The sequence below is a fragment of the Aquila chrysaetos genome, chromosome 21 (genome assembly GCF_900496995.4).
Source record: "Aquila chrysaetos chrysaetos chromosome 21, bAquChr1.4, whole genome shotgun sequence".
NCBI classification, from domain to species: Eukaryota; Metazoa; Chordata; class Aves; order Accipitriformes; family Accipitridae; genus Aquila; species Aquila chrysaetos.
Genome location: NC_044024.1, coordinates 10314774 through 10336132, shown reverse-complemented (window position 1 = coordinate 10336132; position 21359 = coordinate 10314774). Strand labels below are relative to the sequence as shown.

Below are 21359 nucleotides of genomic sequence, written 5' to 3'. Positions count from 1 at the left end.
TGGGCCCCTGCACTGTGCTCAACACCAGAGCATCTGAGAGCTCAGTGCTACGTGGCACGCTCAGCCCAAGGGGTCTGCTCGGGTCAGACGTGCCTTGTAAGAGTAAATCCAGGAGGAATATTCCATGCAAATAACATGTAAAGACTGACCAACCTGGTGGCACTGTGTCCCTTAGCACGGGGATGAATACCTGGCCTTGCAGTGCTTGTGCAGCAGTGCGAGGGGAGGGGACTATCATTGCACTGAGCTGCACGGGGGCTGGCAGTCTCCAGCTCACCTAAAGGGCAGCGTTTGAACACAGCGGATGGGACAGCATCTTTCTCATCCTACACCTAGAGAGCACCTGTGCGGGGCGAGAAGAGCACAATGTGATGCAGCAGCTTGTTTTCAGAAAAACTGCAGGAGCCATAGACTGGCTGCCACTCTTCAAGCTCAGGCACCAGTATGAACAACTCTATTAGGAGTCACCTTTTATCATCAGAGTGGCTTGCCACCTTGTGAATGGAATAGCTGATTTACTCCCACGTAAGCATATGACTTTATATGCCACAAAGCATCAATAAGCTCTAATTAGCCCAGTTCATGTGCAGTGGCTTTAGTCTGACTCCAAGGCCCATTTCCTTTGTTCCTTAGAAATCCTGTTCACGTCGCTGGGACTGCTAGTCAAGGCACTTGGCATGCTGCGGCAGCCCCATCAAAATGGAGATTTACTCCAAGCTCTACTGTTGTTGCCTGCAATGTGGAGTTAGTAAATCTCCTTATATCACCCCAGGTTAGAAAGCCTTTTTGCTTGTCTTCATAACTTCTATTGCAATAGAAATACGAATGTTTACTCTGCTCACCACGGTGGAAAGAGAAGTTGTATTTGGTTATTGAGAAATGCTGCATAAGTGGTTGGGCTGTAACAAAAGAAAACTGCTCTTCCCAGGCTGCTTGGATCCAGGACTTTGATCCATTATTGTCATTCTCGAGAAAAGACCTGTGTGGAAACTGAAATCTGGTTCCAGATAGTTTCCAAACAGTCAGATCCATGGCTTGGGTCAGGAATGCTGTTTGGTTCTTTGTTCTTTGTCTGGTGTCTGTTTTTGTGGACTTTAAAGTGCAGATGTAATTTTTTTTTTTTCTTGGTCATCAACATTGCCAGAAGTAAAACAGCTTTTGATGAAATCACTGATTTGAGGCAAGTGTTCTAAGACCAATGATAGACTGTTGCTGGCACCTAGATTCAATTTTACCTCCTATGAAATACAGATTTCATAAAATGCCCCATGACTTCGCTGAGCTGTTTCAATTTTCTTAAATCGGTTTTGAAAAAATATTTTACCTTCTTCAGCCAGTCAATTTTCTTGACTTTTTGACCTTTAAATTCAATCTCTTGTATCTAAATTAGTTGGCACAGAACAAAAATACAATACTGGAAACTTAGCTGCCTTACAGAAGCAATGGGCAAAATTCTGCTTGCAGTACAAACCTGGAGCAAATTTACTGGCTTTATGCCAGATCTGAACTGAAAGCAAAGGGAGGCTGTTTATTTTGATGCCAAATTATATATAAATGCTGTACAAATTGTGTCCTTGCAGAATATCACTCTTTCTACACACACAAATATTTATGTGATGAATAGACTATACAGCAGAGATAATGTGACACTAAACTTTCAGGCATTTGTACTGGAACAATTATGTAACATGCTGTTATTTTAGAAGATGTTGCCTTTGTAAGTCTTTGCACTTCATTGTTTTTCTATGGCAAACTTGCCATTTTTCTAGATGGTTATAAATGTGACAGTAATATATCTACAAAGCCACGGTAATTAAATATATAATTAATAAAGCATTATGCAATTTAAAGAGGTGTTCAAACTGTAAGTGATAAGATATTACATTTCAATGCTACTTTCATTAAAGATATTACAAGGAAAAAATCAGGTATATACCGCTGAAAAGCCCTTGGCTACCTATTGGGAGAGGGGGTGTGAATTTTATTGTCCATCTAATTACTTGGCTGAAGATTCTGAGATTTAAAATCCCATTTCCCACCCCAGTAGGGATGTTAGATATTGTTTCCTGGCATAAATCCAAGCCAAAGAGAGATTTTCTGCATACCAACATGCCCCTACTGCTACAGCTGAATATATTTCTTGACGGTTTGTCCTGAAAATACTATATAGTATTGCTTTTGCTCTCTGCTCTGCAGGCAGGTGATGTGACAGAGTACCTAACAATATAGTGAGGGACATTGTGCCAGTCCTTCACAGCCTCTGCCAAGGAACCCTGATAGGTGCAGATTTGGTGGCCTGAGGGTCTCCTAACTCCACCAGGCCATTACCCCACTTTTATAGTCAGCGGGAGCCAAAGTGTATCTGGTGTGTAAAGGTGGGATGCAGTAGGGGCCAGCTGTGAGCCTCCGTATCGTCCTACAAAACGTCAAGATCCTTTGGAAAAGCTCTGTAAGAACTAATGGATAATGCATATTGCAAGGGAAGCCCCTTAGGTGTTACTGAGAGAAAACCTTTGTCCTATTTTAAATTAAATTTATTATTTGTCTCTGCAATTTTGAGCTTGAAGACAAAATGGTAATGTGGGAAATGGCAGTGTGATGTGTGCGAGTGTTGGATGGAGCTAGAGTTCTGAGCTGCTGATACATGGCCCAGGTACTGCACCCACATGGGGAAAGCTGCTGGGAATGATGCTTTACCTGCCTTCATCCTCTTTGAGTCCACGGCAGGGCTTGCATCTCGTCTTTCATTGTCAAGGCAAATCTATTGGATTTGCTATGTAGAGCAGTGCAAAATTCCCAGAAATGCAAAGCCAATTTATTTTGCTTTTTTGCCTGTGCATGGTGCAGACATTGCAGCAAGGATCTGGTCATTTACATTGTGGGGACCTGAAAGCCCCACCACGAGGTCTGCAGCCACCCTGCTGATTTATAAAGAAACAAAAAAAACAGTGAACTAGACAAAACAAGGGATGAGACAATAAATATTTCAGATTTTCCCTCCAAAGAGTATTAATTTATTGAACATTTAAAGCTCCTAATTAAGTATATAAAACAATCATTCTTCCTCCCTCTCTCTCTTGTTTAATAAGGTTTCTAGAGCAAAGCAAAGGTGTGAAGTCGGTCAGGCTCTCCTCAGAGGATTAAGGCAAATTGTGTAAGTTTTATTTAATTCAATTAATCTTTCCAGATAGGTCCTAAATCATGTCATCAGTTTGATTCCACAGGCATAATCCTTAACATGCAGCTGCCTCGCACAATAAGCCAGGGAGATGCTCAGTTGCATTCAAGGGAAATAAATTTAATTATAAACACATCATAGAGTTGAACATTTCCTGAATTTGGAATTCAATGTCTTGTCAGCCTTTCAGCCGAGAACACCATCAAACTTTTATAGGGGAGCAGACTCTGTCCTGAATTTATATGTACTTGCAAGAACCTTAAGCAGAGGAAAGCATAAAAACTATGTCTTCTTTTTTTAACATTTTTAAACTTAAAGCTACTTTTGCCTTCAGTAGAACTATCCACAGTGTTAAATAAAGCCAGGAGTGCAGTTATTAGAACTTGTCAGAAAAGGGAGAAATACAAAAATCTACCTGGTCCAGATGGCCACAGCATCACACCCAAAATACTGAGGACTGCAGAAGGACTGGAGGTGTGGGGGCATGCAGCAAGCCATTCACAGCCCATGTGCGCAGCCAGAAATTCAGTCTCTCACTGTATTTAAAACCTGGGGGCTCCATTTGGTGCTGGTTGTTCCTCAACGATTCTACCAAGGGCCTTAAATGTGGGGCTGATCTCATTGTGATCGCTGTGACTTGGTAAGTTGAGGTGTACTGGGACCAGGAGTGGCCCAGTGAGCCACGACCTGTTGTGCAAAGAGGGGCAAGCACCCTGCTAAGAGGGGCATCGGGTTGTCCCAGGGGTGAAGAAGCCAAGCCCTGGGTGTCCACAGGAGGATTGGAACTCCCCAGCTCCGATACAGCCCTTGCTGACCAGCAGCGTCCTTTTAACACTAATTGAGCACATCATAGGGCATCTGGATTTATTAGAACATGAATAATTCTGTTTTCCTCTTTTATTTACTTGTTACTATAACTCTGTATTGTCTCCTCAGCCATACAGATGCCCAGTTCTTTCTGGATTTCTTTAAGAGGAATGATTGACAGGTTTTTCACTGCATGATTTTTTTTAGCATAACCCTAGGTTATGCTAAATATTTCATAATTTATAATGGAATATTATATAACAGATGTTTTCAAGGAATTCTATGCTTTGGGAATTCTATGAAAAATGGCAGAAAAAAAAATTTTTAAATCCCTGAAACATCCCCTTCCAACATTTTCTTACAATGCTCCAGCAAGGGAGTCAAAATTAGTTTTCATTTTTAAATGTGAGGTTGTTATACTTTAAAGAATTAACAAAATGAAGTGTTTTCAGTGCTCCTCCAGCGTTAAAGAGAGAGTCCAGGCAGCAAGCAGCAAAGGTGTGAGAGTGAGCACGGCTCCAAGGCACTCACAGGGGCTGAGCAATGGGTTTTAGTGTTCTCAAAAGAGGGCTTCTGTATTAGTGTGTTATATATCATAAATGTATAATGGGGGAAAACTGTTCTGCTAATAGCTTCATTTAGTTCAGAATAAATTTTTAATCCTCACTTTTTGCAGGCTTAATTATTAAAGCCAGTTTCACACTAGTTGGGGTGTTTCACGCTGTCTTTGGCCACTCTTGGGGAAATAACACATATTTATTTACGTGGCAGTTTTCCAGTGACCTGCCAGCTTCCACCTACCGATTTAGCTTCTCCCATCGTCCATGGTTTGCATTTAGCTTGTTGTTTCTAACGTTGCAACGATAAATAGGTTTCATTTATAACCGAACCAAAGTTGTGCTGGTCTCGAGGGCTTGCGGTTGCTTCCCCACTGCCCTTTTTTCGGTGCCTGCGTGGGATGTGTCGGTGCGGGTTTGTATTTTCTTTTCCTCAGCTGTTCTGCAGACTGTCTTGTTGTATTTTATCATCCACCGAGACCGAGAAATTCTGAGCTGAGGCATAAGAGATCAGACATTTTCCTCCTGCCAGGGAGACGCTCTGAAGCGGATGCTGGGGGAAAGGCACAGGTTGCTCGGTGGGGCTGGGGGTGCTCAGCCCCGAGTCCCGCGGCAGCGGGGAGCGCTGGGCCACCGGCCGTGGGCTGCCGCCTCCTGCGCACGGGTGGGAAGGTGGCAGCTCCCCTGCACCGCGTGCAATAACCCCACCGTGCCTCCAGCACCGCTCCTGCCAGAGCAACAGAGAAAAGCTATGAAACTATAAAAACAAGCAAGCACAGAAGCAAATCTCAGGGGAGGAAAAGGCCACGTTTTCTCCGGTGTGTAGTACCTGCTACATCACTTGCCCATTCAGCCTACCAAACATTTTCTTTTCATATTACATTTTAATTTAGGTTGCGACTGCTTTTTCTAAGTGCCCTTTAAATATGCTTATAATGCAGAGGAAGAGTAGGAAATAGAGAGAGGTAATTATCTGTTCAACCCTCCACTGCAGCCTTATGCATGAATTAGAAAATCTCAGTTTAAGTCAGAGGAAAGGAGAGCCTAAGCACTGCTTATTGGCTTTCCTTAATATGTAGCATTAGTCAGGTACAGTTATTCCACCTGATATTTTATTAATGTTTTCCCCATGCTTGCCCCGGGGTGGTGGCAGGGCAAGTGTAGGAGAGCAAAAACCCACCTGCGTGCACTGCCCATGCCGTGGAGGAGAGGCACCCGTGGTCACTGAGCTGCATCAGGAGCCATTATTTTTAGGCGACATCTTTATCTGTGCAGGATTTGCATCTTTCTCGGGTAACCCTGGGACACTTTGCCAGCAAATTCAGTTGCTTCCAGTTTCTACCTGTATTTTTACACACTTGGTAGCTTCCCAGGAAGAGTTAAGCTTCACTGATGAAACATTCAGCAATATTCATGATACTTTTTACTTAAGGTTCTAGAAAAATTTTTGTTACTCAAATTCTAGGATGTTTTTTATTTACAAGAAACCAAATACTATTAATGAAAAATAGGTGCCAAGTATTTTGGTGGTGGTTTGAAAGTGTTTTCATAAGCATCTCGATACAACGATCACTAAATCTGCAGAAATATTTTCCACGGCTAATTTTTCTGTCGCAATTAATAAAGAATATTTTTCCAAACTCTAGGCGATGCCTTCGCTGTTACAAATGCATAAAGATAAAGATAGCATATATCAAGATGTCACTTGCCTCTGATTAACCTCTTAGACTATAATCTGTTTATCTTGAAAACAGCAAGGATGAGCAGGCAAGTCTTGCCAGGGATGGCAAGATATCATCTGACAGTGCAGAAGCAAACAACCGTGGCTGCTTGGGGACACGTGTGCTGGTAGATGGCCCAGAAACTGGACACTGACCACTGCTGCAGGCCACCTCGTCCCACGGAGGAGCAGGGTGATGGGCTCCTCATGCACCATCTGGTAATCTGTGGGGAGGAAAGCCGAGTTATTGCAAGGGACTTCAATATGACTGACATACGGAGGTCTCAGACTGTCAGTGCTAAAACGTCCTTGAAATATTTCGTAATTATAGATGACAATCTCCTAACTCAAACAGTGTTGCATTTGGCACAGGAGAAATCTGTATTTGACCTTCTCCTGATGAGGAAAGAGGAAAGATATGTTTCTAAGAACTGAAAATGAGTGATTTGCCTGAGTACAATTAAGTCTGGCTGGACTACACTGCCAAGACCATCTTTACTTGCCTTCGTGAATGACGGCAATTTGGTAACGGTAGGTGCTGCAATGTAGTAGACCAAGTATAATATGATTCAGTGGAAACTGAAGCTAGTTCAAACTGGAAAAAAAAAAAGCAGTGCTTTTTCTAGACTGAGGAAAATTAACTCTGGGAACAATTTGCAGAAGAGTTGTGGTCAAGTTGTTATTACAGGAAGTTTTCCCAAACACAACTAGATTTTTCTCTCTGAAATCTATGCTCTTCCCACAGCGATTGGACTCGCGGCAGGAATTAACACGGGGCAGTGCTGCAGCCAGCCAAGGCACTGTGTCAGGAGGGATAATCACAGCGGTCCCCTCCGGCTTGGCAATTTCTGAATCTCTGAAAATATCCATCCAAGTGGGTATTTCACTCTCTTCTTCTTTTCCCTGTTCGCATTTAAACCAACGTATTTAGGCGCAGTGATATGGCATGGCAAAAGCTTCTTTAGACAGAAATTACATTAAGGAGAAACAAGAGCTGTAACAGAAAGAAGAATGTTTTCCTGAGGCTCCTTTGCACTCATGCGGTCCCTGAGATGATCTGGTCCCCTCTCGGTGCTGGGCTTATTTGGGGTGACAGGTTTTGATTACGGCATCGTCTTTGTGGGTGGTGGGTGCCTCACAGCCCTGTGTTGTGCTAGGTAGGTGTAATCTGGCAGTGCCTGGAAAGCAAGTTGACAACCCCCACCCCCTCTACCCCCCCCTTATTTCTGGGCCACCCAGAGCCAAGGGAAATCCCTTCAGGCCCCAAGTTCAGCAGCTGGGGTTGCAGCATGTGCCTGGAGCAGATACGGCACCCGGGATGGACAAGTCCGGCTTTAAGGCTTCATTTTAAAAGTAACTTCTTAGTTACCTTACAGAGGTCAGGGGAGAAATGCAGCTTTACGGACCCCAGCACTTGCTTGCAGACAGTCTTTGGGGTGAGATTTCATCTTTATGTGTTTGGGGCGGTTGGTGGTCAGAGCAGCTAATCAAGGTTAAATTAGATCCAAGTGACAAATGTTCCAGCTTCAGTGGCATTACATTTAGTTGCAGCAGTGGAATTTTGACCCCTGATTTGGAGGAAAATGGGAGAGGTTTTGCCTTCAAGAATCACTTTGCTTTACTTGGCTAATACACTGAAGTCAGACTGCTAGGTATATTGTTATGTATTTGCTTGTGCTTTAATTATTGTTAACAAACCTGCCCTTTACATCATGTAACATTACCACTCTTCTTCAGTATATCTCTGCTCTCTTGGAGATAGCGGTACACTGGTTAGTGTCTCTATTGGTAATTGTTGCTTCAAAAAGGGTGAGAAGTCTGTCTTTTGGAGGGCTTCAATGTACCCAGGCAGACCTGATCTCTTCAGTGTGTGTTTAGCAGGAAACTGCACCATGGAGAAAACCAAAGGAGAGAAAGCCATGAAGCTGGGGAATGGGCTTTGGTGGAGGTGGAAAAAAAGATGGAAAAAAGGAGTTTCAAATGGTATCAGGCATGGACACGCATCTGGATGAAAGAAGCTGTGACTCAGCTCATTGAAGAGAGTTAATACTTCCAAAATATCAAGGTAGCTCTGTGCAGAAGACAGTTTCTAATGGCTTTAATGCCGGCCATCACCCGCTCCATACCCTTAGAGGACTTAGCAGGGGTGATGGCGTACACATTATGGTACTTCTGGTAACAAGATAAGAAGACAACATTATTTTACTCTGCAACCTGGTAGGCAGGTTAGCCAGTGTGGCTGGGCTCCCAGTATGGCAGAAGGGAGAGGTAGCTCCTCTGTCAAGGAGTAAGAGCAGGGCTCTGACTTGCTCCAGTCAGATTAGATAGGCCACCCTGTGAAAGGCATCAGCCTGTGCCACACAGGCGCCTGAGAAAAGCACAAATGGCTCTTCTGTAGTCAGAGGCAGCAAACCCCGTGGTGTCATCACATACTTGGTTACAGCCACACTCCTGGAGACAGTCACACGACTGCACACCGAGTCATCTGCAAGAAAACTGCCCAGCCAGCCTGGATGGGGAGCAGGAAGGGTATAAATGCTCCTAAAAGGCTTCCCTCCATGCAACAGTCACCAGTAAACACTTGTTTTTACCAAGAGTGAAGTGCAAGGTATTAGCATTCTGCTGCATTAAATTAACATGACAGATTAGCTCACAGCAATGGATCATTGTGGGGGAAGATGTCTGGAACAGCTTGCCGGGAGCAAAGTTCTGTGAAAGTCCTTTGACCAGTAAAAGGCCATCCTTTGACCAGTTTTGAGTGGGGTCCTCTTTGTCCGTGACATTTTAGCCTAAAGACATCATGCATAGTTAAATCCTCCTCCTCCATGCTCCATCGGGGTAGTCTCATGGCAAGGGAAGAGATGTAGATCAACTCCTACACCCTCCCAATGTATAATGTGCTTATCCCTCTGCTTGATAAGCCCCTGAGTAGTCTGGAAGGAGGTGTGTGTAAAGGAAATGATGCTTCTGAGATGTAACCGAGCAGTACTGGTTTCGGGGCAGGGCTTTGTGCTGAGATGATTACCTGTGGTGCAGCAGGGATGGAGAATTAGCTGTGAGGCAGTAGATTTGCCAGCTGATGGAGGCTATAATTAAGCACAGCACCTGCATGTAGAGGCTGCTGGAAGAGGCTTCTGAAAATACCTTCCAAAAAAGCTTTCCCCGCCCACAAGGCAGGAGCTCTCTGCTGTGCTCCTGTTTCGATTGAGCCTGGCTCTGAGCAGACTGGGGAGCACAGAGGGACTGGGGGAGCCCAGGCCCTGTCACTGGTAACCCGGCACCACCCTGGCAGGGGGTGGTGTTGGGGTCCATCCTCCTTGTCTTCTTTTCTGCTCCACCTTAGCAGTTGCAGCAAGCGAGCAGCTCTGTTTTCATCCCATCGGAAAAAAAAAAAAAAGAGTGGAGAGCGCTGCTGTGTTTATAGCCCTTTCCACTCCTCCAGACCTCTGGAAATGGATCTTTATTAGCATCATGGTCAGTCATAATGAATTAATTTCCATTCCCATCACTAAAACAATTTTGGTGCCTGATAAGTCACATTATTTTCACTTATATTCAGAGCTAATTGATTCCCAGTGTTTATTTTCTCAGGAGCAGAAAAAGCATAGCTCATTGCCTAGCAGAAGGTTTCTCCACCCTCAGCCCTGCTCTTTCTCCACCATGCCGTGGTCTCTCCTGTCTTTTCTGATTCTGTTAGGGGCAGATGAAGACATTGTGCCTCCACCTCAAGCGCGAGCTTCCTTTCTGCACAGCCCTGAGAGGCTCGTTGAAGGAGACATGGAGAGGTGACATTTTTTCTATACTGATACCAGGGTCCTCCAAGTGCTTCCAGTCCCAGCTCAAAGCATACAGGAGGAGCAAAAATCCCCCTGGTTTGTAGGTGAGCATCAGTTAGCCCATAGCAGATGCACAGACACTTGCTATTCTTTGCCTAGAAAGTCATCACATCCACATATGGGAGGAGGAAACTGAAGACAGGTCAGAGACATTGCCCCCAGGCAGCCAACCTTGCAAATAGTGATTTCTCTTGGCAGGAGACAGGAGAAAGAATGGATTTTGCTGTTGGATGTCTGTGTTTAGGAAAATGGTCTGGTTTCCTTATAACTCTTCCTTATGCTTGTAAGTCCTTAAAACCCTTATAAATGTATAGATATAGACATATAGAACAAAAAAGTGCCTTTTTGCTTTTTTTCTATATAAGCAGGATAAGGCCTCAGTTTCCTCTTTCAGCTGAAAGGGTCAGAAAAGCCAGTGCCATGCTACAACCTCTTAAGGGAAAAGGCTGGGATCATATCCGAGGCTTTAATATTTGTCAGACTATGTTTTCTTATGTTTGTGTCAAAGAATAGGACAGAAATAAAAGGAGGGGCATATTTCTTTTAAAATCTAAGGGACAATATGTTGAATTTTACATTTCTATAGCAACATACACACTGGTAATATGTGCACAAGGAGCTGAAAAACAAATATAGCAATCTAATATTAGAGATCAAAACTAAGGCAAAGCAGGGGAATCAAGCATGTAATTTGTTCATTGTTCATTTATCAGACTCAACATGAATATTTTTGTATCTGAGACTTGGACTCAGGGGAGTTACATCATGCAATCATGAAGCCTTTCTTTGAAAAGAGCTTTTTACATTAAAAAACAAACAATAACAACAACATTCTTCTAACAGATCACAGCTGAAGCAAAGCAGTTTTATTTCCAGCAATAGAAATTTGTTAAGAGAATTAGTGGCTGTCTGAGGCATCAAGCTGTGTGTGATAATGAGATGGGTTATAAATAGTGTCATTAATTCACATGTCCTTCTAACACATGCCACTCCAGTTAATGTACAAATCCCAAATCCCTCAATGCAAAATACACTGACCTCCTCATTAAAGTATCTAATGGCATGAAGCCCAGTTTGCACGTATCTACTGTCTAGTGCTCCGGATCAGGAATAATTACAGGGCAGCATTTCTGCTCCTGAGCAAAGAGGCAGAAGTATTTCTGTCACCAGAAAATAAGACTTTCCTCATGTCTTGTGCTGCCTTTTCCAAGCGTTGGGCTGTGTTATGGGGCAGTACATCTCCCTCTGCCCTGCAAGGAGACGCTGCCCCAGCACCAGTGCTGGGGCATTCCAGCATCCTCCGAAACCTCTGTCTGTCTCGAAGCATCCCTTGACATCTTGCTGCCAGGCCCCTAAAGCTAAATATACCTACTTCATCCCTCTGCTTACTCCACTAGCAGCAGCTTTTCTGCCAGGGAAGGGTCACTGCTGATGGCAGCTGGCATTTGTCTCTGTCGAAGGCTCAGCCGGGTTCCCAGGGCTGCTGAACAGAGGGATTTCCTGCAGGCTGGTCCCGTCCCTCACATGCAGCCCCTGAGGTTTCTCACTTGTTGGAAAAGAAACACTCATTATGGGGAGCAGAGATGGGGTGCTTGCTGTTCCTGGGGCTATACAGAAAGGGCCCAGCACCTCAGTGTGCATCGTTGCTAGTGAACAGCCTTATACTGGAAGGAAAGGCAAAAGCAATGGGTTTGGGTTTTTTTTTTCTTTTTTTTCACCATTTTTCTAATAGGCCCCTGGAGAAGTGAACATACCTCTAGAAAGTGCCTGGAGAGAGCAGTTACCTTCAACACGGTCTGGGGTTCCCAGTGAATGCATCCTGCCTCGCCTCTCAGGACGCTCCGGGAAGTCAGTGCCACAGACGTGTGTACAGCTGGTGCAGCAACCAAAGGAAACCACCGTTGCAACCCACAAACTGGTCTTTTGTTCTCTGTCAGCATCATGTGCAGCCTGAGTAATATTTGTCCGGTTTCCATATTAAGAGAAGAGAATGTGCTGGGTGTTTTCAACAGCTGGGCAAACTACATTTCTGCAGTATTATGACTTTTGTTCGTGACAGTTTCCATGGTGTTCATGTTCTCTTTCTCAGTCTCAGAGTTAGCACAATTTCATTATCTCCAAAGATAGTGCTTAAATTGCCCATCTTGTTAATAAATTAAAGCCTGGTAATTATGGGCTTTTCTAAATAATCTAGTAAGTATGCTTCTGCTTTGATGGGGGGAGTTTAACTGTAAAAGCAATATTTATAAAGTAATTATAGAAACTGTGATCAACAGAAATGCCTTGCCTGGAGAGTAAAGGTCCTCTCTGCCCTCTACAGCCAGAGTCCCACTTCTTGATGGGAAAAGGAGCTACTGGTTTAAACACAGGAACCACTGAGCCAGCTGTCATTTCATCCAGGGATTCAGGGGATCTTTGGTTAAAGCTTTCCTTTCCCTCTCCTGACGCCTTCCCCAGCTGATCTGATCCCATTGCAGCTGCACTGGGCATGGTGCAACCCACGGGACAGGACGCCCTGTGGAGTGGGGATGGTGCATCCCCACTGGCTACCTATGTCATGGAGATACAGTCTGGTTTGGTTTGGTTGGGTTTTTATCAGTGACATTGCTGATTTGCATGTTGCTAGGGTGGATCTGCACTGTAGCAGGGCACGGAGCTGTGTCCGAGAGGTTGTGCTGCTCAGCCCTCTCTAATGTAAAATATTGACAAGGGCTAGAGCTAAAGTGGAGCAGGAGACTTGTGCTGGGTGCTCCTCTTGTGTGCTGGCTGCACTGCTGCGATTCAGCTGTGGCTTGGAAAACCCCATGCAGAATGAACTCTAATTAGCCTGGCTATTGTTTGAAAGAGCTATTTAAAATGCATCTGGATTGGAGCACTAGGATGATAAACAGTAAGTGGGATGAGTGCTGCCTCCAGGTCATCTATGTTTTGGGGGATTTCATTCACCAAGGCATCTTCCTGGAAGTTAAGCCACAGAGCCAGAAAAACCTGAAGGATCCACAGGGATTGAGGTTGCTGCTTTCTTCCCAGTGACTTTCCTGGCACTGAACTCTGCATCCCTTCCGCCAGAGACCACAGGCTGTTCCTGCAGCGCCGGCACAGCCAGTATTAAACCCTCCTGCACTAAGGGATCGTTGCTTTAGAGGGCAGTTACTGCAAAATGTAATCCCGCAGTCACCAGGTCACTGAAACACATCGGCATTTGCTTGTGCAGAGACAGAAAGGTCAAGCCTACATTGGAAAATCTCCCTGTCTGGGGTTTGGGGCGTGGGGATTCTTCTCTGAGACTGCTTGCCAAGCCCAAATGCCCTGAAATCATGATACTGACTTACAAATCATGAGATTTAGAAAGTAATATAGCTGGTGGTGTTTTTTTTTTTTTTTTTCCTTCTAGGATTTAAGTCTTCAGAGTGCACATATTCAGGCTTTATTCTGAGCCTTTCAGGGAAGCAAAGAAGACGCTGAGATCCCCCTGTAATCACCTGCCTCCGGGAGCTGCAGCTCCACAGACCGTACTGACTATCAGAAGAGCTGGCAAAATCACTGGCTTATCCGACTGTGGTGGGTAACGTGTTCATTGTAGCGACAGGGAAGTGTTACTGGTGTTGTGCAAGGATATTCTGTATAATTCCCAGCACACACATTCAAAAACAGAAGCCAGAAATCTGAGGCAGAAATGTGGGGAATAGGGGTCCAAGTGGCCTGTTTGGGCACCTCCAGGACTAGGGGCTGCTCAGGGCGAACGGAGCACAGAGGGAACTGGACTGTGATTTTGGGTTGAGGAGCCAAAAGTCAACCCAAGTGGCTCCTCTGAAACCAGCACAAAATTGCAAAAAGCCAATGTCCACAAAACATCTACAGATGCTCCGTTATGTATTCCCTTCTGAATCTATGCTAAAATAATCTGGTTCTGTAATACGATGCTGTTGGCTAGCCAGCGCTGGCTTGCAAGTGTCTGTGCAGGTGTTTCTAGTTCAGTTTCTGCAGTGCTGGGATGCAGGTGAGTCTGTGCATCGGGCTGGGGACTAATGCCAGAAGAACTGATTTAACTCCTGGTCTGGCCTCAGCAGTTCCTCCATGGATTAGGTAAGACATTTGGCTTTTCAGTGTCTATAACCTGGTCCTGAGGATAGTGGACTTTGCCTTCATGACAGCCACTGGCCTGCCTTTGTCCTCCGCTATTGCTGTGGGAGCTGCCAGTCCTGGAAGTGGCATAAAACATATATAGCTTTTTCTGGAAGAAATTAAAAGTGGCTCTTTTATATTGGTAGATGTCACACACCAACTGGCTTATAAATATAACTTTAATGCCTAAAAAAGGTGATAATCGCCTTTATACTTGCTTAATAGCATCGTTTTAAAGTGAATTACTGACATCATATATTACCTTCTTCCCCTACAGTAAATGGTCTCTCCCTGCTGTATTTTATTACTTATTGTAAATTCATTCAAGCAGTATATTTTGCTTTCAGCAAGGTACCCTCAGTTACTTTTTCTGTCCAGGATAAATTGAGATAGATTTTGCCTGTGCCTGGGTTCTGCTCGTGGCATCCATCTTTGCCCATGAAAAGTTACAGCTGGAGTTGAACAGGACTTGAGAAATGATAATATCATACTGCAGAAAGTTACAGATCACCAGTCCACAGTCATGCTGTGTACAGTGGGCTCACTGAAGCAGTCAGGAGTTTAATAGGAAGTGAAAAACATAAAGAAATGTGATGTATTCTCTAATGTTTATCCTGATAAAGTAATAAGTACATTACAAGAAAATGACACTAGTTATTTACCATGCCATCATAAGATTATACAGTAGCATATCACCCCAGGCACTACTGTTTGTCAGTAGTTAACCATTTTTGCCCTTGGAGGTCTATGGATTTATTGCTAGAACTATAGAAATGTGAATTATTTGGGGGGGGGGGGGGGCAAAGGGGAGACTTCAAACAAAAGAGATCTCCATCCCTTTGCTGAAAATTCTGTGCTCCCAAGGCTTAGCAAACCTGATAGCTATGGTCACTGTGTTGTCAAATCAAATAAAAGCCATGAGGCTGGCACCGATGGCCTTCCTGCAGAAGTTGTGGAGCCCCTGTGAAAACCGCTTGATTGAAGGCTCTGGTTTCACAGCCATGGGAGCAAGATGTGACCCCAAGGTCGGTCGAGCTTTGCAGTGGCTCTGGGGACACCTGCCTGTGGCAATGAAGTCTCCATCTTTGCATGCCTTTTAGGAAATCCTACTAGGTGCCACTAGATGCAACACTTTTATGGGTCCACCTAGCCCTTGGTTTGTGCTTCCAGCTCTAGAAACCCCAGTATCAGTCCATGGCAGGGTCTGGTGGCTGTGTTGGGATGGATGTTGGCAGGGAGCCCATCACACCCACCCTCGCTGCAAAGCAATGCCTGCTGCGGCTAGTCAGAGCAGTAGCTCAAACACAGAGTTCATATGGATGGAAAAATAATAATTATTCAGGTCTCCCAGGTTTCGGGGCTGCCTGCGGCTCTGGGACAGGTCATCAGCACTTAACATCCCGACTGCTTTTCCTGCAGCACTGGAGAGCGCGAACAGCAAAACTGTTCTCTCCTGCTCCCCTCCTGAATTGTCATCATTCGCTCCTCACCAACACCAAGTGTTTCATTTAAAAGTGTTTAAATATGCAAAGCTCATTTTGGATTTGTATTATTAGAATTTTTAAGTGGACAAGGGCGCAATTTTCTCATTACAAGGCAGAAATGTCGCATTTTAGCTCAAAGTGAGTTTTCAGTGCCAGGTTACAAAACACAGGTAATGAAATATGCAGATTTTTAACAATGGCAGTGAAAGCCTGGCAGGCCTGTGTGTTCTTAGGCAGGCAAACCTCTCTTGTCAGCTCAAATCCACATGGCAAGGGAAGGGAAACCTTCTGGGAGTTTCTGCTCATCTTGTGGCAGAGTGGTTCAAAACATCTTTGGGGATACTTCTGGGCGTTGCTGGAAATCTCACTCAAACCTGACTCTTTGAAGCCAAGCAGTGTGTTAAAGCCTACTGTGTTTCCAGTTCCCTCTGTGAGGACTCACTATACATTTCGCTCTGCAAATTTCCCTTATTTTCTTATGGTACTGATGAAAGGGAAGGTCTGTATGCTAGAGGGGACCAGAGCACTTGTGGAAGGAGCTCTGCTGGGCTGTCTCTGTTGGCTAACCACTGTAAAACCCCTGAAATTTATTCTGTCCACACACGCTGCTGAGAAGAGAGGAGTGTTTCCTCTGGAGGTTTTAGCATTCTGTAAGTAAAATCAATTGATTTTTAGATCATGGGGCTAAGAGTTGAAAGCCGGTTGGGATGGATTTTGTTTAACTTCCCTATTTAAATAGCTCATGCTGTTTGAATACTTATACTTGTCTTTTTATTAGCTCACCCATGTTAGCGATTTGTATGTCTGTATCTCATGTCTTTGAAAAAAAAATAAGCAGCTGGCATGTAGGGCTGCAAGTAGGTATAAGCCAACATCTGATGTAGAGAGAGTCAATGTTATGGCCTTCTAACCCAAGCAGGGCATGAAAACCTCAGCTCATCAGGTGCCACTGGGACATTTTGCCATTCTTGCCGGCCCTTCTCACTGCTGATTTCTCCTGTGGTCGGTGTCTTTTGGGCTGTCAAGAGCACCAGGATCACCACTGTGCTGTTGTTATCTTGCAGTAACCCCGCACACCGCTGTAATAGCTAAGCTGTGAAGGGCAAGGTCACCTCTGATACTTGCAAAGCCAATTAGGACTTACCAAGCACTAAACTCAGATTTCTTCAAGCCATTTCATTTTATTGATAAGACACATTTTTATTTCCAGATTGCTTACTCTTGGGAACCATCCAGATTTCATAGTGCGAAGGACTGTGTAAAATGTAATGATTCAGCACTCCCAGTGTGGCCGTCTGTGGATTTTGTTAACCTTGCAAGCTACATTTAAGATGCAAGACAGGGCTTGAAAAGCACCATCATATATCCGATGCTCTTCTGAAAGAGTTCTCCAATTTGCATTTCCTTCTTGTCCTCTTTAAAATCAAAACAAATCCTTCACCTCTTTCTTGGTTAAATCCTAGGATTTTCCCAGAGGGGAGATTTCCAGCACGTAAGAGAGTTTAGCAATTCAGACAGTGGATGGACTGATACTTAACTATAACTCTTCTTCCAAAAATTTCGGTACAGGTTGATAAGTTTTTCCCTGTGGCTAATGGGTCTCAGATCAGACAGATAGCACTTTAGGCAAGAAGCTGGAGCTCACCCTCACCCACAGAAAGTGCAGCACAGCTACGTGCTGTCACTGCTTCTTTACCAGCCTTGTGAGTGCTGGCTCCAGGCACACACAGGCATTTTTTGGAGACTCTAGCATGAGCAAAACAACCTTACTGGCAATTTAATGCCTTTTTGCACTGGAAAGATATATTCTTTTTGCCTCAACTGAATGGAGAGGCTTAAAATCCCAAGAAAGGAAATAAGCGATTCTAGATCAATAGAGAGAAATATACAGTAAACGCTTTAGTATGTTGTGCAATAGAAAGAGCCCTCATGCCTTATAAATACAGGCGCTTAGCTTATCACGTGCATGCAGTCAGTCCTCCGGTATCCACAAGCTGCTCGAAGGGCACACAGCTGAGCAGGTCTGAAGCCACTGAAGCTGCCTTTGTATTTGTTTCTCCCACTTGGTGAGATATCTTGGACTGAATATGACTCTGAGAAGAGCCATTGTCATTGCCCTGGACCTGGGGGTACTGGGGGATGCAGGACAGAGCAACCTGTGCTGGCTCTGCACGGATCTGGCTTATGTTTCAAACTAGTAGCAGCAATTCTCATTACTCTAGGTAACACAGAAATCCCTCTTACACTGCTGATGACGCACAGGTTGCCTGGATATAGGGAGCAGCAGCAAAGGTAGGTGGCTGTAGAGTGACGGTTGGAGCATCTTTGTGTGAGGGATCTGCAGAAATATCTTCAGAGCTGAGAGGGTTGAGCTATCTGCAGAGTTATTCTCCTAACCAAGCTAGCCGTGCCTTCGGGGCTTGCAGGTTTTCCTTGCTGTATAGACAAGTAGTCCTGTAGTCCAGTGAAATTCAGCTGATGGAAACCCATACTGTCACACTTCATTAGAGGATGGCCAGGGATATGCATGGGGAGACAATGCTAGGCTGATTGCAAACATCTCATTTTCTTCAGAAATCAGAATACATAGACTGGCTGCGAGCAGCTCTGAGTATATGCGCAATGAGAATGGTGGCCTGCAAAGTCAAACAAGAGCAGGATGCTGAGAGCTACTAAGACATAGAGCCTTTCCTCAGCAGCAGCCCAGCCTGAACTTGTGGATTTCCATGGGTTTTATTTTCAGTCTTCAGTCATCATCTCCCCTTTTGAGGTTATGATGGTGGTGGCTGCTCAGCTCCCTTTCCCCAGCGTATGAGAGTTCATCCCAGGGTAGCACCAAGCCAAGAACTTGTACAAACTTGTGAGGCTGCTGGCACTGGGCTGTCAGAGGCCCTCTGCAAGACCACAGGCCACGTCTCCTCTGGAAAAAGTACCACCAGTGCCTTGAATTTGATGTGAGATATTGTATTTCTGGACATCACAGAAGCATAGGAATTGGATGCTTAGTTGAGTGGCAAGCACAAGTTGAGAATTACCACACTTCCCAAGTATTATTCCCCTGTCCTTGTCTACAAGCCAAGGAGGAACTGATCCAAACACATTTCTCCCTTTGCTTGCCTGAGGCACCCATTCCTCCTTCAAAACAGTTTTTTCAAATTTCTTTTGAGAAACAATACCTCCAAATAAGGTAGTAGAGAATATATAATGAAATACGGGAAGATTTCTGTGGAATCTGTCATAGTCACGTTCCCAGTTCACCTCCTTGCCTCAGATTCCCTTTGTTCCCCCTCCATCCTCCCACCAGCCTCCTTGTTTGTTCTTTTTCCTTTTGACTGCCCACTTTCACATTCATTTTGGCTTTCCTTCAGTCTTTTAATGCTGTATCTATTCCTTGGATTTACTATAGTTTGACATTCTGTTTCATGAGTCACCGCTGGGGATAGAGTTTGAAGTAGATCAAATCACACAAGCTAGTTCTTACAGCTCCCTAAAACTAATTTGAATTCATGGGTTTTTTTTCCCCGATAAACCTTTGTGGATTCTTTCCTCCACACACTCCCCCCAAAAGGTGATGAAGTAAATACATGTATTTATTGCACATGGTGATGACTGTATGCTGGGGATGGAGGGGATGCACAAATTCCTTCTTTTTCCCTTTGCACAGGTGCTAAACTAACACACCACAGAAAGTCTGAATCATGTCTCCTTCCTCAGAAGGTTTCTTTAATCCTTCTTTTCCCCAATTAATTTAACTTTACGATCCACAGTGAGGAAATTCCGTGGTAGCAAACTGAGTATGCATTCCCATTTACACTTTTCCTGGTGAAATGCTGCATGGCAGCAACATTGAATCCCCAGCACTTCTCTGGCCAAAAATTACTTTCCCCCACCTTTTCTTCCATCATGCTTTATTGAACTTGTTTTCTCTAATACAGTAGGAATAATGCTGGTGCTTAGAGGAATGCATGCTCACCAAACAACAACTAAATTCTCCATACAACTCCACTTTGCTTTGGTGTTTAATCACCTTCAGAAATTGTTCCTAAGCTTGTATATGCTACTAAGAACATTAGTCTTTAAATAACTTTGTGCTATGGTGGTGCGAGATGATTAGGTTGGCAAGGATTTCTGTTGTGGTGTCATCATAATTTTCATTAGTACAGTGAATTATGACAGCTTGTTCTCTGCTCAAATTGATGTGATTACTACTCTGAAACTCTGGCACATTTCACTAACACCTGACATCTGGAAGAGAAAGGTGGGAGGCAAAGCAAGCTCTCAGAGTTGCTGTGTGACGCACACTGATGGTCTCCTCATTTGTTCCAGCGGCCGCTGCAGCCAAGGGTAATGGCCTTTGCTGGTCAGCAGAGCTAATGCCATTCTTGCAATGATAAAACAAATAGCTCTTGTGATAGTGATGGAAAATACCATGAAACGATGTGTTGTGCTGAATAGGCAGCAACTGGAATTAGCAGCACATCCCTATTTAAACTAAGGTAACATGTCAGAAGCAGGTGGATGAGTTGGAGAATTATTTTAAAAAGAACAGAAAGCATGCATCAAGTGTACCAGTGTACATCAAATTGAAGGCCCATATCAGAACAGAAATGATTGTTACAGCTTGTTAAATGGAAGACTGTTCTACCAGCAAAACTGTAAAGGGATTAATTTCTAGCTCATCTCACAAAGGATAAACTCTAACCCTTGCATGATTGTGGTCCCTGGCAGGCTGGTACTGCACAGGTGACATTGCTTCTGCGGGAGCTGTGCAGATACAGAGCCTGGTGCAGCACACCTCTGCTTTGTGCCCAGCTGCAAAGGGGGAGACAGATGTACCTGCTCTTCTCTGGTATGGGTACAGCTCAGCTAGGTGCTGTGACCTGAATGGGAATAGCTACCACCTCCTCCTTGTTCTCCCTTTAGGGGAGGCCAGTGACACTGTCAGATCATTTTCACGCTGTAGCTGCTTGCAGGAGCCCCTCGGCGTGGGATGGCAGCAAGGGCTGCCCTGTGAGGCCAGGGACACCCACTCTGGCCTGGCCACAGCCCTGCCCGTGACACTCGACAGGCTGCAGTTCTCCAGTGTACATCCAACGCTGCTGATAAAAAATGATGCTGCCAGCCTGCCTTGCTTCGTACCTGGCATTCAACAATGGTAGCAAAAGGAGCCACCGAGAATAAGGCAAGTTCACAGTGGAAGTGAATTTTCTTTGCATTACAAGATAAATTCCTTTTCTGCAGCGTTAAGCCTCTCACCACCAGCTCAAAATGCAGACCGTTGGCAATGTTTTTCTGTGCAGACATATATATTCCAGCACTCATCACTGGTGATGAATCTTTTTACAGTGATCTTGTTCCCTGCGGAGTCAGCAAGCCCCACGCGCTGCCAGTGCTATGAGTGTCCAACAGGAAAATCTGATTTGCACTTCCACCATTAAGCTTCTATTTCCAGCCCTGAAAATTATGCTAGGTGACACTAGGCAGCCAGGCTCAATAAAACAGTGTAGACAAGACTGTCAGATCGCTGCCTTGGCAGAATAATCTGCTCTGACACTGAGGAAACCACTGTACGGGTAAAACCGAGCCCTGACCTAGCCGGGGATGTTCATGAGTGTGAAACACCAGCGCTGCCACCGCAAGACCTGGGGACCC

At 44.6% G+C, this 21359-nt stretch overlaps 1 protein-coding gene and 1 long non-coding RNA gene across 4 annotated transcripts in view; both read left to right on the top strand.

Annotated features, from left to right (window-relative positions):
* The window catches only part of LOC115333574 (protein FAM162B-like), a 66754-nt gene extending 53095 nt beyond the window's left edge, over nt 1–13659 (top strand). Inside the window, exons 4-5 of one of the 2 annotated variants that reach the window (XM_041118926.1) lie at nt 11831–12030; nt 13493–13659. In XM_041118926.1, the coding sequence (XP_040974860.1) occupies nt 11831–12030; nt 13493–13499 (207 nt within the window). In that variant the 3' untranslated portion in view covers nt 13500–13659. The remainder of the gene's footprint in view (nt 1–11830; nt 12031–13492) is intronic. The other variant, XM_041118927.1, reaches the window with a different exon arrangement.
* Nucleotides 1010–8303, top strand: LOC121232492. Of its 2 annotated transcripts, XR_005931020.1 has the most exons (5): nt 1010–3154; nt 6297–6390; nt 7008–7136; nt 7639–7698; nt 8144–8303. It is a non-coding gene; the product is annotated as an uncharacterized LOC121232492 (long non-coding RNA). The 2 variants fall into 2 exon arrangements; XR_005931019.1 differs by lacking the exons at nt 1010–3154; nt 6297–6390 and adding an exon at nt 6704–6793.
* Nucleotides 13660–21359: the final 7700 nt, after the last annotated feature.